At 41.6% G+C, this 19,146-nt stretch overlaps 1 protein-coding gene across 1 annotated transcript in view; it reads left to right on the top strand.

Annotated features, from left to right (window-relative positions):
• Positions 1–19,146, top strand: part of AXDND1 (axonemal dynein light chain domain containing 1) — a 2,684,234-nt gene that overhangs the window by 1,641,039 nt on the left and 1,024,049 nt on the right. Inside the window, exon 15 of the mRNA XM_044085955.1 lies at positions 14,945–15,020. Coding sequence (XP_043941890.1) covers positions 14,945–15,020 — 76 coding nt within the window. The remainder of the gene's footprint in view (positions 1–14,944; positions 15,021–19,146) is intronic.

Raw genomic sequence — 19,146 nt, 5'->3', positions numbered from 1 at the left:
GAATGTGCAGCTACTAGTTGGAATCAACATTACCATATGTTTCACAGTTATTGTTTTGACTCTATTTAGTTTCCATGTTTATTTTTTTCCAGGTATTAAGATTTATTAAAAAAAAAACAATTATAATGTAAGTATAAACTGCAGGTAATATATAACAAGAATAACACACTAATGTCATGGCTTGTAACTGATAAGCCTAAAATAAATTATAGGTTCAGCATATGTAACCATTTGATGAATGTGTAGGACAAACTTCAGCTAACTGTTGCCAATAAAATAATAATAGTTGATAACATGAATTCTTGCTGAATTATACAGCTCCCTATTAAATAGACAAACTTTCTAAAGTTCGAATGTCATATGGTCGACACCACTCACTCTAACTTTAAAAAGTTCGAAGGTAAAAAGCAACAGCTTTGTATTGCGCAGAATAGGAAAATTTCCCTTTTCTGCACTGAAGTGCGATCTCTGAGTTGGTATATTTAAGTAGCAGGGGTGTGGGGGGTGCAGGGGGGCTTGCCCCCTGCTCAGAGTGTTGAGGTAAGTTTTTTTTAAATTTTTTTATTATATTTTCGATGTTTCAAACTTCACTCATATGTTGTCGAACATATGAGGTTCGAAGTTTTGAAACTTTGAATATATAATATAGACCCAATTATACATATCTAGATAAATAATGTTTGTTGAATGAATCAACAAAACAAAACTAGAAAGACCTTTTAGTCTATGCCTGCTCTTTTCATCTCATAGCCTGCCTGATCATTCAACAGTTGATATAAGTCCCAAGTATGTTGGAGCCTCTGTGGTCTTCCAACTTTTGATGATGCATTTTTTTTTAGCACAGAGCAGCACCATATTTAATAGATACATTTCTTGTTTAGATAGAGATACCCATTTGAGGACTTTCAATAGAAAATTCACTGGGGTTAAAACTAATTGCTCCTCACTAAAGCCTACAAAATATCCCTGACTACCTCCATAAAAAACTTTTAACACATGGCAGTCCCAAAAAATGTGTGGTCAATCTCCTGTCACTTCATCTTGATAGTACCAAGGATAAAGCAAGACTCCTCGGTACATTCTGTATAATCTAGTTAGGATATAGAAATACTTGAATTGGCACTGCCAATCAAAAAATGAAATGTCCTAGATCATGAAACATATCTGGGGATTGATGCATCTTTGTGCTTATCCTCATTTCATTCCCGCACATTATTCTCTACTTATCCTGGATGGAATATTTAGGAGTTAGTAAAATCTTATAAGTTTGAAAGATACTTCAGTAGGCCAGCATGGATAGGGTGTGGATAGTAACATTATATTTAATTAACAGTGGGCAATCTCACAGTACAATGGATTTTATTCAGTATATCAGTAAGTTTGACATAAATGTCATGGGCTACTTCATCCAAGGTGAATTTTTCATGGAAAAAATTCCAGCTTATAAGCAAGGGGTCTAATGCTGTTTGTTCCCAACAATATAGTTTGTGACATACAGAAATTTATTCACGAAAGATGTCCAAATACCCCAAAAATGAAATGATCTTATTGGGAGCAAATCCTCACTTCTATCTCGGTCCATTTTTTTTTTTAAAAAGCAAGTGAACTGTCACCTTTAAGGATAAGAGTAGCTTAGAGGGCATCCAACAGTGTTGCCAGTCACTCTGCAGACATTCTTCAAAATTCCTATGCCAGTCAACCACCAGTTGCTTACACACATTAATCCAAATAGCTTCTTTATCTGGATTAATTCAGTCTCTGAAACCTTTAAATATAGTCACTATTGAGTAGAGCTCAAAGTCTGTCCAACCAATTTTCCCTTGGGAAAATGGAAAAGGATGATGTTCCCATTCTCTTTGTACAAATAATGCCCCTAATCCACATCTTCAAAAAGTTACAGGGATGGATAAAGGAATACCCTGGGAAGCATATAAAACCAAGGCGAGAATATACTATGAAATTGCATGGATTTTTGGATCTTGCTGAACCAAAGAAAATTCCACTTACTTAGATAAACTTTTACATTTGAGAAAATTCGATTGTATGCATTTCTTAGATTGGCCTGTAAACTGTGCTTAATTTGGATCCGTAAATAAGTAATACCACTTTCCATTTGCAGAAAGGGAAAAACATCACAAAGCTGATTGGAGAAAGAGTAGTCTACAAACACAATGTCTGTTTTGCCTGAATTAATCTTATACCTCGAGAGTTGTGCACCGTCTCAGATAACATGGGAAGTTATGTGTCCAGTCTACTTAAATACAGTAGCAGATCATCTGCATATAGTGAACATTTATGAATAGTTCACATGGTTTGATTCCCCGTCAGTGAGGAGTAGTCGCCAGTGGTTCCAAATATAAAGCAAATAACAGAGGGAACAGAGTGTGACGCCCATGCCCTGGCCCAGCAATCAAGGAGCCTCAATCCTTACCACTAACACCAGAGAGGGTGTCTCATATATGAGGAAAGGATAACAAATACGCACAGCAAAGTACAATTTCCCTTAAGAGCACACAGAGATCACAGTCAATTCGGGGCTGGTTGCTCCCTTGCTCTCCATGTCCCCAATAAGACTCCCCACTGGCACAGCTATAGGGTCCAGATCTTAGCCTAGCCGGGCAAGCTAAAATCTCCAGCACCCTCTCTGTCCAACCCATACTTCATGTCCCTGCCCAAGTAGCTCACACACACACACACACACACACACACACACACACACACACATACACATACACATACTTTATACACTACTCAAAGGCCCTTAAAAGGGTGTCCAATTATTACTGTGCAATATTATTATCCAATTGGTAGTATAGCCCATGGCTAAAGCTATTAGACTGGCTTTGTACAGTTTTACCAAAGGCATGCAAGTATTCTTAAGAGCTTAGATTATCTCTACATAAACCAGCCACAGTTAAAAGGTTTCAAAATATTTAATAATAAATAATTAAAACCACAAGACAATACTTTCTACTACACAGTCAGTGCTAGTCAAGAGTTCAGAGATCACACAGAAATACTTAAAATAAATCAGTAGAACACTTCTGACATCACAGAAAAACACCTAGTCTAATATTTCTAATTCCTAGCTATTGCTACAGGAAAATACACTTCTAAGATAACTTACTTACATAGAGCAAGCATAAGGCAGTGCTGAGTTAGATGTTCAAGAGAAAAATGCTTAGATTCTCTTCTGGTTCTCACTGTTTAAATTGAAACTGCAGTTCTGATAAAACATTACATCATTTCACACTTTCCTGGTGATCCCAGGCTGACAGAAACTGCATTTACATTCTTTTACACTTAGAGCAATAAAGGACATTCCACATGTAAATTCTGGTCATTAACTTTAGCCTTAAAACAATAGGCCAGAAGCCTTCATCTAGCCGGACTGGAACCGACTTTAGATCAAAGGGTCACAACATGCTTTTATGGGTCAGTAGAGAGCACTGTTGCCACATTTTTGTAACAGCATTTTTTTTTTCATTTAAGACAACGAGCCTGTGATTCACATTCATATGTATAAATGATAGAATTATGTACAAAATTCTATTTGACTAGGCTGGCACAGCCTTCACCCATCTCTAGCAATCTTCACCCCCCCTGACAACTCAAGCTAGTTTTTCAAGTGACCCTTGAGAAACGTCGCATGAGAGGGTTAGGTCTATCTAAGTGCACCTACCCCATTCCCTGTCTTGAGAGCCCATCTACATTGTTATTGCTAACCTCACTGTGGTGCTGCACTGACATATCATATGCTTGCAACCCCAGGCTCCATCTTAGCAACTTGGCATTTTGCTGGCTGGCTCTGTGTAACCATGTTAGGGGGTTGTGATCTGTCATAACAGTGAATTTCCTTCCATGCAGATAAGGCTGAAGTTTCTGCAGTGCCCACACTATGGCGAGGCATTCCTTTTCTACAGCTGCATAGCATTCCTCCCTGGGTTGGAGCCTACGACTGAGATAAACCAATGGGTGCTCTTCCCTCTCTAAAAAATCTGGCTAAGTACAGCCCCCACCCAGTGGTTTGAAGCATCCACTTGCACAACAAATTATTTGCTTTAATCTGGACTGGCTAACACAGGGGGTCCTCCCAAAGCTTCTTTAAGCTTCTGGAATGCCTTCTCACATGCTGGGGTTCACACTACCTTATCTGGCCTGTTCTTCCTTGTCAGTTCTGTGAGGGGAGCAGCTATAGTACTATAACTGGGGATGAACTTTCTGTAGTACCATGCTGTCCCTAAAAATGCCCTCATCTGCTTTTTAGTAACAGGTGCAGGCCATGCTTGAATGGCTTCCACTTTGGCAGGTTCTGGCCTTATCTTACCACTCTCCACTCTATGTCCTAGGTAGGAGACCTCCACCATACCCACCTGACATTTGCTGGGCTTAATGGTCAACCTTGCCTTCTGTAGTCTGCCCAGCACCTCCCTGACATGCTGAAGGTGCTCTGGTCAGGAATGGCTGTAGATGGCAATATCATCTCGGTAAGCAAGGGCAAACCCTCTTGCTCCTGCTAGGATATGATTTACCAGCCTCTGGAAAGTCGCTGGGGCATTCTTCATCTCAAAGGGCATCTTTGTGAACTCATACAAGCCAAAAGGAATCACAAAGGCTGACTTCTCTCTAGCACTGGGAGTCAAGGGCACCTGCCAGTAACCCTTGCTAAGATCAATGGTTGTAAGATACTTAGCCCCACCCAGCTGCTCTAGGGCCTCATCTGTCCTAGGCATGGGGTAAGCATCTGATTCTATGTGACTATTTAATTTCCTGTAGTCCACACAGAACCTGGTGCTGCCATCCTTCTTTGGCACCAGCACCACTGGGGAGGCCCAGGGACTGTTGGACTCTTGACTCACCCCTAGTTTCAACATCTCCTGTACCTCCTCCCTCAGGGTCTGTCTGACTCTCACAGGCACTCTAGAAGGGGCCTGCCTAATAGGCTTTTGGGGTCCTGTATCCACCTGGTGCTGCACCAGGTGGGTGCACCCTGGTTTTCCAGTGAAAACATCCCCAAATTCCTGCAACACTGATAGGATTTCTCGAACCTGGGTAGGAGATAGCTGCTGGGACATTGCTACCTCTTCCACTGAGGTGTCAGCCCAAGCCTCACTGAGTGGATCAGTCCCCAGATCTCCTTCAGACTCCTCCTTCAATCCACTGCAAATGCTCAGCACATGGGCCTCCCTATCATGGTAAGGTTTCATCAAGTTAACATGGTACAATTTGTGCCCCACCCTTCTGCCTAGCAGTTCCACCATGTAGTTAACATCACTTACCTTTCTTACCACTTTGTAGGGTCCCTCCCAGGCTGCTTGCAGCTTGTTGTGTCTGACAGGAATGAGAACCATTACCTGTTGCCCCACAGCATACTCTCTAGCTCGAGCATTCCTGTCATACCACACCTTTTTCTGTTGTTGGGCTTCTGCCAGGTTCTCGTGGGACAAACCCATGAGTTCTCTGAGCATTGTCCTGAGGTTTAGGACATATGCCACAACAGACTCCTTGTGAGACTCGCACTTACCTTCCCACTCATTTTGAATTAAATCTAGAGGTCCCCTCACTCTATGCCCATACAGCAACTCAAAGGGTTTAAAGCCTGTGGATTCCTGAGGAACCTCTCTGTAAGCAAACAACAGATGGGGCAAATATTTGTCCCACTCCCTCTTAAACTGATCTGCAAATGCCCGTAGCATGGACTTGATTATAGAGTTTAACCTCTCAACAAGACCATTAGTCTGGAGATGGTAGGGGGTGGTCTTCATGTGCTTCACCCCACAGGACTTCCACAGAGAAGCCAGCTGGTCTGACATGAAATTGGCACCTCTGTCAGTCAGTATTTCTTTTGGGAAACCTAACCTGCTGAAAATCTCTAACAAAGCATTTGCCACCTTCTCTGCCTCAATGGAGGACAAAGCCACTGCCTCAGGGTATCGTGTAGCATAATCCACTACAACTAGGATATACTTTTTCCCTGTGGAACTTGGAGTACTCAGAGGACCCACAATATCCATGGCTACCCTCTGAAATGGCTCCTCAATCAAAGGCAGATGCATCAAAGGAGCTTTCATCTTGTCTCCTGCCTTGCCTACCTTTTTGCACTGCTCACAGGTCCTTCAGTACCCTGTTACATCTTTGGAAATTCCAGGCCAATAGAAGTTCTGCATAATATGGCTCTTTGTACGTTTTATGCCCATATGACCTGCAAAGGGAATATCATAGGCTATGACTAGAAGCACCAGATGGTAGGCTCTAGGCACTACCAACTGCTGTACTCTCACACCTTCTAGCCCTCCCTCAGGGGTCCACTCTCTGTATAGTAACCCTTTGTCCCAGTATACAGATTCCTCCTTTCCTTGAGAATCAGGTGCCTCCCTAGCTACCTGCCTCAGGCTTTGCAATGCATGGTCTGAGAGCTGAGCCTGTTTCAACTCTCTCCTTGTAACCCTTCCCAGCTCCCCTTCCACAGGGACTCTGGCATCCTCTGACAGTGGTGCCTCACTGTCAGCCTGGGTACTACTACTCACCTCTACCTTTGCAGTCACTCTGTCCAAGGGACCATCAGTACCCACAAGCAGCTGTGGCTCAGCATCAGTCTCACTGCTAAAGAGTAGCTCCCTCCCTGAAGTAACCACCTCATCAGTTCTGGCTGCAAGTATGCAGTCTGTCTGGGTCTCCCCCAGGCTACCAGACCCACATGCTTGTCTCCTGGCCTGACTGTATGTAACTGCATAAGCACAGGTACAGCCTCATCCAAATCCTTCCCTCTCAGGGCATCTGCAGGATGGCAGTTTAGTACCCCTGTTGTCTCAAGACAACCTACTATTGGCATTTTGTCTTTCCCACTTACTGGCTGCCTCACCTTTGGTTCCCAGCCTTACCTCTATGGACACCTGTATGCCACATGGCCCCACTGGTTGCATTCAAAACATTTAACCCTAGCTCCTGGACGTGTACCTGGACTAGTGGCTTCCCCTGCTACCGTCAGATGCTTTTGGGCAGTCGGTGCTGCCCACCATGGGTTCCTTTAGACCCATGAGCAGTACTGGGGTTCACCTTCCTGTGCAGGGTTGCCCTGCTTGCCAGGTATAGGTTTCCCTTCTTCCCCAACTCATCTGAAGTAGCACACTGTCTGTCAGCTAACCAGATCCTCATGTCCTCAGGCAAAGTGCTAAGGGCTTGTTCCCTCAACAAAAGGTCTGCTAGCCCTTCATAAGTGGTGACCTGACATCCACTCACACACCTATGGAAATAAGTGCTCAATTCAGCAACATATTCACACACACTTTCATCTGCCTTGTGTCTGTGCTTACAAAACCTTTTCCTATACATTTCAGGTGTTAGCTTAAACAGTTCTAATAGACATTTCTTTACAGAAGTATAATCAAAACATGCAACATCAGACATTTTGGACAGAACAGTTACAGCTTTACCATGGAGTAAGGGGGTCAGGAACCGTACCCAGAGCCCTTGGTCAACTTCATACTGTTTACATACCCTCTCAAACATATGAATGAATTTATCAAAATTATCCCCCTATTTAAACTGCGGAAGAAATTTACTGACCTGTGCATCTGGGGTCCAGTTACTCCCTTCTCCATTACCTCCATGACTCTGGCGAAGAGTCAGCATCTCCTTTTCATGCTGCCTCTGCCTCTCTTGTTCCTCAGCTTGCAGACGTAACAATTTCTCATTCTCCTCAGCCTGCAAATGTTGCAGTCTCTCATTTGCTTCTAATTCCACACGCCTGGCCTCCAACTGAAGTCTCTTTAGCTCCAGTTGGATTTTTAAGTCCACTGCAAAAAGGTTGAGCTGTCCATTCTCTGAGGGAATTATATTTCCACTAACATTCTGGTTGTCCTCCTGGTTGCTGTTTTCTGATGCAGCTGTAACCAAGGCTGCAATCAGGTCTGCCTTAGTTAGGTTTCCATGCACCAGTCCCCTAGCCTGGCACATCTCTGCCAGCTGGCTCCTTGTTAGCTACTCCTCTGCTGACACGCTGCCTGCTCACCCTAACTAACTAAGCTAACAAAAGAAATACAACAATTGTGATCTGAACTCTGAGTATTCACTGCATGGCTATTTTAGAATACAAAAGCACCTTCAAAGCTCACTGTACACAAGTCACAGGATTCGCTCTACCCACACCACTATAAGCCAATAATTAATATGTGATGTGGATATCCCACAGCTGCCAAACAATTAATATGTGAGGATATCCCAACCACTGCCACCAATTAATATGTGAGGATATCCTAACTACTGCCACCAATTAATATGTGACGCCCGTGCCCTGGCCCAACAATCAAGGAGCCTCAATCCTCATCACTAAAACCAGAGAGGGCATTTCATATATGAGGAAAGGATAACAAATACCCACAGTAAAGTGCAATTTCCCTTAAGAGCACACAGAGATCACAGTCAGTTCAGTGCTGGTCACTCCCTTGCTCCCAGGTCCCCAGTAAGACTCCCCACTGGTACAGCTGTAGGGTCCAGATCTCAGCCTAGCTGGGCAAGCTAAAATCTCCAGCACCCTCTCTGTCCAACCAGTGCTTCGTGTCCCTGCCCAAGTAGCTAACACCCACACACACTTTGAGATAAGAGTTTATACAACCACACAGACACTTCTGGGGAAGGCTAGCACAGGTTCTCCAGCTGTGCCCCTTTTACCCAGACTATACGGTAGTAATTACTGCCACCACCCAGCTAATACTTATCAGCTACTCAAAGGCCCTTAAAATGGTGTCCAATTATTACTGTGCAATATTATTATCCAATTGGTAGTATAGCCCATTGCTAAAGCTATTAGAGTGACTTTGTACAGTTTTACCAAAGGCATGCAAGTACTCTTAAGAGCTTAGATTATTTCTACACAAACCAGCCACAGTTAAAAGGTTTCAAAATATTTAATAATAAATAATTAAAACCACAAGACAATGCTTTCTACTACACAGTCAGTGCTAGTCAAGAGTTCACACATCACACAGAAATACTTAAAATAAATCAGTAGTACAGTTCTGACATCACAGAAAAACACTTACTCTAATCTTTCTAATTCCTAGCTATTGTTACAAGAAAACACATTTCTAAGATATCCTGCAAAAGAAGAAACACCAGCTGTACCACAGAAATGTAGTTTATTGAGATAGTAAGTGCTTTCAGGGATCCAACCCCTTCATCAGACAACAAGTGAATATACCTTACACAATTTATAGTGGAATCAACTAAGGGCAATTAACTTTCCTTAAGGAAACAGTAACATTATTCTGTTAAGCATATTAGCTATAGTAAAAAAACATAGAATCATCACATTGTTGTGTATTAAAAATGTGCAACACACTGCATATAAAATTATTAAAAACAATTAACATATAAAGATGTTGTGGTCACACAAAAGAACCTAAGAACATACAAATCTATTAAGATCAACCATGATATGTGCAATAGAACTACTTCAGATACACCTATGTTTATATATATATATATATATATATATATATATATATATATATATATATATATATATGTGTATATATATATATTAAACATCAAATAACCTCTAAGCCATACTCATAGGAGTATAGTCATATTGTGTGCGTGTGCAATACCTTAAAAATGAGTATAAATATATATAAAAAAAACACTTCTCAAGTAAGCATAGAATAACAACTGATAGCTTATTTAATGTTTTAATGGCCAAGCTTTTAAAAAAGGTTTCAAAGACACCTTGTTATTCAGGCCGGGGGGTTTATCAGCACTGAATAACATTATCCATTTCTGTTCCGCAGCCTTGGTGTCATTCATCAAATCCCTCCCTCATCTATTATCAAAATTTCTAGAACTAGAAATTTAAATGTATGATTAGACCCTTCATTTTTATTATGCATGGCTAGGGCACTACTCTCTTTACTATTTGTAATGTCTCTGTAGTGTTCCTGTATCCTATCCTTAAACCGCCTGTTAGTTTTAACAATGTAGAAAGAAAAACATATGACACAACATGCGAAATAAACAACATTAGATGTTTTACAATCAGCATAATGGGCACTGTTAAAACTAAAGCCCATGTGTGGATGTGTAAAACTCCTGCCTATGTGAACATGTGCCCAGGCTGTGCAACTTTTGCACGCATATGTGCCTATCCTGTCAGATTTACACCAGGTACTAGAAACGTCAGGCCTATAGCATAAATGGCTCTTCAATGTTCTATTGTTACGAAACGTAAAATTTGGTTTAGCTTCAATTACACCCTTCAGACCTTCGACAGTAGAAAGGATACCCCAGTTCCTATTAATGAGATCACAACCAGTACTAATATTACTGGCAAATGTCAAAGGCATCCTCAGTTTATCAGCTACATTACTGGGTAAACTTACATAACTGGCTTCTGCATCATTGGTAGAATTCGGGACAACTCTATCTCCAAAATATGGTTTACAAAGGTCACCCCTGGTCTTCCATGCTTTGTTCATATATCTATCAATCATCTGATCATCATAGCCTCTCTCCAGAAAGTCAGACTTTAATTTCTGGAGTGCTCCATATAACTCTACGTTGTCATTAAATAGCCTCATTACTCTAAATGCTTGCCCTTTTGTTGCATTGCATTTGGTGTAGTTTGGGTGCATACTTGTGCTGTGCAGGAAGTTATTTTTCCTATCTGGCTTCCTATAGAGACTAGTCTTAATATTATTCAGGTGGTCTTTGCTCACCCTCACATCCAAAAAAATAAATTTTATGTGTAGAATAATTAGACGTAAATCTAAGGAAATCTGTGGTCCCATTTAAATAACAAATTAATTTGTTCAACTCAACTTTGGTGCCCTGCCACAACAAAAAAAATCATCCACAAACCTAGTATACCAAACTATGTGTTCACTATATAGTTTATTGAACAGAACAAGGGAACGTTCCCAATACACTAATGAAAGGTTGGCGTAGCTATTGGCACAAGCTGTTCCCATAGCCACTCCAACCTTCTGGATATAATAATCACTACCAAAAATAAAGATATTATTTGTCAGAACAATATGCAATAAAGTACAAATCAAATCACATTTACTAAAAATAACTCCTGCATCATTCAGCACTTCTCTCACATTGTCTGTCCCCCATGGATTCAGAATGACTGTGAACAGTGATTCTATATCTAAAGTTACAAAAAAACAATCAGTATATACAGAAGCCCATTTCAAGCTGAGTGTTTATAAAAAAGTTTTGAAATCATATATCTATCGTATATGGTTTACCTAAGGTACATAAATGTCTTTGTACCCCACCAGTGCGCCTGATAGTATCTAGCAGAGGATGGGCTACTGAACCCCTGTCTATATATGTCGAAAATAATTTACACCCTGTATTGGATGGCTGTGACAGTGTTCTGAAAGATTCCAAAACTTTTGTAGTTGAATGTTAAATGTCTTTTAAATTACATGTATTATTATTGAATTGAGTATTTCATTGTTTCTTTCAATTTTAAGCATTTTTAGTGGAATTAATGTTGCATCAATTAAGATGGAGTTAAGCAATGAAGTGTGAGATTGTTGTCATGGTTCTGAAGAAGTTCATTGTATTAAATCAAATGAAAGCACTTAACTACACAGTTTGGTGTTTGCAGTGATTTATTTGTCCTTACTTCATGTTTTTCTTTTTAATGTTAACATAATTCCATAATATTGCCCTTTAACCAATATAAACCTGCCTTCTTCATCAGGCATTATATAAATGATTTGGAACATAATATCTCACTTCCAAAGCAAGGCAACCCCTCTCTTTCTACCCCCTAGGTAGTTGGAAAAATGACCCTGGTTATGTAAGCCCTTTAGCAACTCCTGATTCTTAACATCAGCAAGATGTGTCTCTTGAAGTATTAAAAGTGGGTCCGTGAGACAAATAATCTACTAGAAAATCGTTTGTCTCCTTGTAGGGCTAACAAGCTCATTTATATTCTATACTAAAACTGTAAAATCGATTGTGAATAATGCAGGTAAAATGCACATCCAGCATGAAAGGAATATCTAGTTCTCGGGAAATAGATGAAGAGATTTCAAATCTAGGCTTAAACACTGTCATATTACAAAATATGCCAACATCAATAGAGCAATAACTGCCTATATTAGTAATAAGTAATCAGTTAATAACTGAAAAACAACTATTTCCAGATGGAATATGCTTGCTAACAGTCTGTAACTATATCCTGAACAAATAGAGAAATCACCAATCAAAATAAGTGAAGCTGTGACACTTCTGTTTTGTCAAACTAACTTGTTTGCTAATGTAGAAAAACAAGCAAAGTACCTTGATAAATCTGGTGTAGAGCACAACAGTAATTGATAAATTCCAGAAATCACAGCAAAACACCAGAACACACAGCCATGGACTAAACATATTGGAAGTAGTAAAACAGTAGTAAATGCCAAAAGGGCGAATATCTATCCCAGCAGAGTACTGCCCCCCTGACATCTCAGATGCTCAGGTAAGAGCCGCCCTCTCCAAAGCAAAAAACACAGCATCAGTGGGACCAGATGGTGTCCCGGGCTGCATCCTACATGAACTCCAAGAAGAGCTAAACCCAAACATAAAACTACTGTTCAATATCAGCCTTACTACAGGATATGTACCCAAAGAGTGGCGTACAGCAACAGTGGTCCCTCTCCACAAAGGTGGTGCCTCAACGGATCCTGGAAACTATCGCTCCATAAGCCTGACTAGCTTGGTCTGCAAAGCTATGGAAAGGATCATCATAGACCTCATAAAAAAAGATATTGGGGACCTACAGACACTGGATCCTACCCAGTTCGGCTTTGTTAAGGGCAGATTCTGCCTCTTAAACCTGGTCGATGTCTTTGAAACAGTCACCAAGGCCATTAACGAGGGGAGGGTGGTCCACACAGCCTACCTGGACCTCGCAAAAGCCTTCGATACAATACCCCACTCGGGCATTATAGATAAGCTCACCAGCTTAAATATAAACCCCTATGTCACTAGATGGGTTGCAAACTGGCTCAAGGACAGAACTCACATGGTTAGAATTGCTGGAGCCATGTCAGACTCCAAACCAATTACAAGTGGCGTCCCACAATGCTCAGTCCTGGGACCTCTCTTGTTCCGTATATATTTCTCGGAGGTACAGGCAAACACGGAAGGACTGTGGCTGACCAAGTTTGCAGATGACTGCAAACTGGGCGCCATAATTGACTCTCCAGTCGACACAAGCATCCTCCAAAAGGGCCTCATAGAAACAGACAACTGGTGCCAGAGCCATGGCCTCAAGCTAAACGCCAAAAAGTGTATAGTCATCCCCTTTGGCAAAAACAAAGTGCCCACAAATTACCACATAGGTGGTAATCCATTAAGTACAGATGTAGTAATTAGGGACCTGGGGACCTAAGTTGATAGCAATCTCTCATTTGACAACCACATGGCCAAAGTGGTTAGAAAAACATTTTATATAGCCCACCTAATCATGAAGGGCTTCACATCTAGATCAGGGGAGGTCATCGTGCCTCTTTACTCATCCCACATCAGGCCCATAATTGAGTACAATGCCCCTTTTGGGATGTACCTTACCAGACACCTGCAGCAACTGGAAAGACCCCAAAAGTACCTCACCAAGAGGATCAAAGGGCTCAAACAGATGCCATATGCTGCCCGGTTAAAGAAACTCCAGCTCTACTCAGTGGCATACCGCCTGCTCAGAGGCGATCTGTGCCTGACGTATAAAGCCATGTCCAAACCAGAATTAATGGACATGCTGCACCTCAGAAAATCCAAATCCCATCGAGCTACGCGCTCGAGAGACTTGAACATCACCACTGAAATAAATAGGACATGCTGGAGGGACAGATTCATAACCCAGAGGCTCCCTTCACTCTGGAATAAAATCCCAGTCCAGGTTAGGCAGAGTCTCTCATTGACTCTCTTCAAGAGGAATCTTGATGAGTGGATGGGAGATGGTAGGTTTACCCCGGGTATCACTTCTGTGTCACTGTTAGACAGAGGCACAGTATACTAATCTCGAAAAAGGGCATAGCAAAATTAATTTAAAATGGGTGGCGGAAGCCAAACACACTCTGGCTAGGCTTATAAATGCCCTAGGGCAGATAGCCTAGTATGAACCTATGAACAATGAAATTGCTTCATCAGACTGCCATTAATAAAATACACCAAATAGTACTGAACAGCCTAGCAGCCCTAGCCAATTAATAATAGCCAATGAAATCTTACAGTCAATCAAGGCATGTAAAAGCAACATCACTCATTTAAAAAGATACATATAATAACAAGAATAAAAATAAAAATAATATAAAAGAGAAAAGGGGGGGCCCATTTATAAGTCAATGCTTCAGCCTATATGTCAAGTAGGAAAGGTTTCAGTGTAACTGCATCATTTATTCCTGGTATTTTATCAGCCAAAATTTGAAGAATCTTGAAACTGATTTTTAAATGCCCCCCCACCCCCACTTGCACTTTTAAAGTAATTATAGTTATTGAAAGAGGAAAAAAAATAGAATGCTTGACCATGTGTGTATAGAGATTTTATAGATAACCATTTGACATCTTTAAGTCGATGAAAGCATATTATTTTATGTTATATGTTTTATTAGCATCAATTAAATAGTATACTTGATGTACCACATTATTTTCCCTGTCCAGTTCAAGCTCCTTGAGAAGTCCTTTTGTTCATGTGACCCCTTTTGTTGTGAGTAATAGAATAATGTCTTCAAGTTGTATGTTATATGCAGATTCTTTACCAATGTATCTCAAGTCTGCTTCGTTGAGGACATCTCCTTTAATGTCAGTTGCATTTACCAGAATTCTTATAGCTTTGTTATCTGTATCATTTTGGGCTTTCTGCTGTTGAACAGCAAACAAATTGTTAGAAATATTTTTAGAAAAAGTTTTAAGTGCATTGAGAGAATCATGTTTTTGATATCTCTTGCAGGCCTAATGAAGAACATAGTTTCAGTAATGGTGACGATCTTCAACCTTTCTTAGATGATGTCAAACACTGGGAGGCGGTAAGTAATTAACTCCTTGTACGATCATTTTGAGAATGAAAATCTTAAAAATTAGGTCAAGCTTTCCAGTAGGTGGCCAACAGTTATATTCTTAATCAGAAATGGTGGAGCCCCAAAAGAATAGAGAACCTGAATACTACTCAGAAACAGCTCCATGTGGTCCTGCAGAGTAGTACTAGCAGCAGAGAACTGAGAAAAGTAACTACTTTCCTGATCTAAGTATTTTTTTTGCTGTTTTTACCTGAGAGACCTTCCTTTTCTTACTTTGAACAAGTTTAAACTGTTTTATTACCTGTTTTTTGCATTGTACATTATCTGCACTTAAAGTTTTGTTCGAAAGTTTGTTGTTAAATTTAACTGTTGAGGCTACCCACTAAAGTGATCTAGCATGTGTAAGTGATTTATTAGGTTTACTATCAAATTGTCGATCCCGTTTTGTGCGACGCGCATTGCCCGAACGCGGAACTGCGAACGTCACTACACCGACGCCCAGATGTGCGAACGGCAAAATCTCGCCCCCATCCGACCCATGGTAGCATGGGTGTGGAGGTGTTGCGCGGCCGGTAATGTCGATCGTCGGAGTTTCGCGGTTTCGGTTCGCTATCGAAATGGTTTCGTGTTTCGTTCGCGCAAGCGCGGATAATATCGCTGCATTGCCCGAAGTGCATTCGAACATTTAATAGTAAACCGATTTATTACTGTTTTTCCTGCATTTCTATGTACTTTTTAACCTAAAAAACAAAAAAACCCCCCAAAAAATCCTTGTTTTCCCGCCTTTCTCGACTAGTTTAGACCAGTATACAGGCTTTGCTGTATTCTGGACTGTGGTGTAGTTCCTGAGTTGTCCATTGCCTTACTTGGATAGAAGGAAGTTTCTTTGCTCACCAGTGGGAGTGAGGAGCCTTGAACAGCCTATCTGTCCCTGAAGGACTGACCTCAGCACAAGAGCTTGTAGTAATTATTCGTTTTGGACCATTTCCAGCTCTTTTGAAGTTCCCTGTTTAAAATCCGCCCCTGAGCATTTTTTTTCTGGCTATACTACTCAGAAACAGCTCCTCGTGGTCCTGCAGAGTGGTGCTAGCAGAGAACTGAGAAAATCGACTACTTTCCTGATCTAAGTATTTTTTGCTGTTTTTACCTGAGAGACCTTCCTTTTCTTACTTTGAACAAGTTTAAACTGCTTTATTACCTGTTTTTTGCATTGTACATTATCTGCACTTAAAGTTACATTTGGTCGAAAGTTTGTTGTTAAATTTAACTGTTGAGGCTACCCACTAAAGTGAGCTAGCCTGTGTAAGTGATTTATTACTGTTTTTCCTGCATTTCTGTGTACTTTTAACCTAAAAACAAAACAAAAAAAATCCTTGTTTTCCCGCCTTTCTCGACTAGTTTAGACCAGTATACAGGCTTTGCTGTATTCTGGACTGTGGTGTAGTTCCTGTGTTGTCCATTGCCTTACTTGGATAGAAGGAAGTTTCTTTGCTCACCAGTGGGAGTGGGGAACCTTGAGCAGCCTATCTGTCCCTGAAGGAGTGACCTCAGCACAGGAGCTTGTAGTAATTAGTCGTTTTGGACCATTTCCAGCTCTTTTGAAGTTCCCTGTTTAAAATCCGCGTTTGCGCGATTGTGCACATAGCGCAGTGCCGGTTAAACAGGCTTAAACTATTCCTGGCTCCGCCAAGTCTGCACTTCAGTTTTTCCCTTAAGAAAGCTCTACTTTCAACAAAGTCAGTCTATTCGCTTTATCATAAGCCTAGCACTTGCTCCTAAAACCTTTCTTTTAAGTGAAGCACCCTTAAACTAACGTAAGCACTGCATCCACCTACAACCTGTGCTCATACCCACTTCCCTTCAAAATCCTCTCTCTGAACCAGTTACACATCACCCCCTTATACTATTCTGGCATGTCGAGTGGTATATTACTGACGTCCTCTCCAGTTCAGCTGGTTAATCTGGGAATCCTGAGACAATGTTACAATTGTCTCATGTACACAGACAACCCTCTTCTCCTCCCAACAAACACAAACACATGTGAGAGATGCAACTATATAGCCAAACTGGAGGCTGAACTCTCTCAACACAGGACTAGCAAGACCAGACAGGAGGGGAAGGTAACCACACACACAACAAACCCAGTCTCACATAAACCAACCACAACTGCAAACCAAACACATAATAACACAAAGACATACTTGGAGGCTGTAATAAAAAACTTACCGAAACAACAGAGGCTCCCAAAGCAGACATCCAAGAAAACACCACCTCAAAACTCTGCACATGCAACACATAGTACACAAAGTCAGTGTGCCAAACAATCACAGACCTTAAGGCGAAACACCATGCCTGACACACTAGTAATAGGTGACTCTATAGTCAGACACACTGACGTCCCGCTTACCAGGCTGAACAAAGAGAGGGTAACGGTGAGCTGCCTGTCGGGAGCTAGGATCTGCCACATAACACAAGCACTCAGGTCACTGCAAAGCAAGTACAAATATGACTCCATCATTGTCCATGCCGGCTTGAATGACCTGAGATGTACTTCCTTGAACTACATGAAAAGAGACATAGAGGAGCTCTCTGATTATGTAGCCCAGGCCGGTATGACCCTGACCCTGAGCAGCATCTTGCTCTCACCAAGAATGATGCCACAATACAAAGACAAGATGATCAGCTTTAATAATTGGCTCAGTTACTGGTGTCATTCTAGGGGGATCCAATGTCTGTCTGCTTGGGATGACATGCTGGACAAGCCACGCTGCTTCGCAAGGGATGGCTTGCACCTGTCACCACTGGGCTTCCAGATATTGGCTAAGGCTCTTGCCACCCCATAGTGCCTTTTTAGGCAAGGCTCAAAAGACAAACCCACCACCTTAGAAAACAATAAAGGAAAAAACTAAGGGTAATGCTGCTCAACGCCAGAAGTCTAAATCTCAAGATGCAGGCTCTCGAAGCACTCCTCAGTATGGAGAGCATTGATGTCTGTGCAGTAACTGAAACCTGGTTCAAGGCTCCTGAGAGCACCCCAGCCTTACCAGGTTATACCTCGTATCATGCATTTCTGCCCCAAAACCTGGGCCGAACCACAAAAGGAGGGGGAGTGTCCATATTCATTAAAGATACCCACACCTCCAGGTTAGTGGCAATGCACGAAGCATCGGAGACCATCCATGTGCAACTAACCGTAGGCAAAACTGCTATACAACTTGTAGCATGCTACAGACCACCCTCGCAATCTCAGGAACTCCATTCAGCCTTCCTGAAGACACTGGAGGATATGAATGTCTCACCAAATACCATCATATTGGGAGACTTCAACTACCCAACATAGACTGGGTGCAATACTCAAGCCCCAACACCCTAGCCCAAAGGTTCCTGGAATTCATCAACTCAAATGCGATGGAACAACTAGTGACCTCCCCCACAAGGGGAAATAATATACTTGACCTGATCATCACAAACATGGGGACAAAATGCTCAGCACCGGAAGTATACCCCTCACTAGTGAGATCAGACCATAAACTAATAACCCTAGATATTCATATCCCACCTCCAACCCCAGCACAAAAGACCACAGTGAGAAACTTCTCAAAAACCAACTTTACACTCCTTAGGACTGAAATGGTATACTTCAAGCCCCCTGGGCCAGTGGAAACCACATCCCACACTGCTGAATCCTTCACAAATGCTTTCTACGGGCATCTCCAAGAATGCATGGATCATGCAATCCCAAATAAAACCAAGACCCTTTCCACCAAAGGCAGGCATCCTATCTGGTGGACCCCAGCCATAAACAAACTTTATAACAAGAGAAGGAAGCTACTGCAAGACAGAGCAAAATCCCATAAAGGGAAGGCATCCCTGATCAGCACTAGCAAAAAAACTACGTTTGCTAATAAAATCATCAAAGGCCAACTCGAGAGAAAAATCGCTAAGAACACTAAAGATAATCACAAGGCCTTCTTCAGTTATGTTAGAAACCTGGGCGGAAACCCTCAGATATGCGCAGAGTTAGTTCATAATGGCAAAAAATACACTGAACCCACAGATATTGCCAACATACTGGCAGACAGGTTCAGTGCAAATTTCTCCCCTCCCTCTCCCCCAAAAGATGAAATAAATATCT

This window comes from Protopterus annectens, chromosome 10.part0, assembly GCF_019279795.1.
Source record: "Protopterus annectens isolate FY-2018-M chromosome 10.part0, PAN1.0, whole genome shotgun sequence".
Classification (NCBI taxonomy): domain Eukaryota; kingdom Metazoa; phylum Chordata; order Ceratodontiformes; family Protopteridae; genus Protopterus; species Protopterus annectens.
This window is presented reverse-complemented; position numbering and strand designations above follow the sequence as displayed.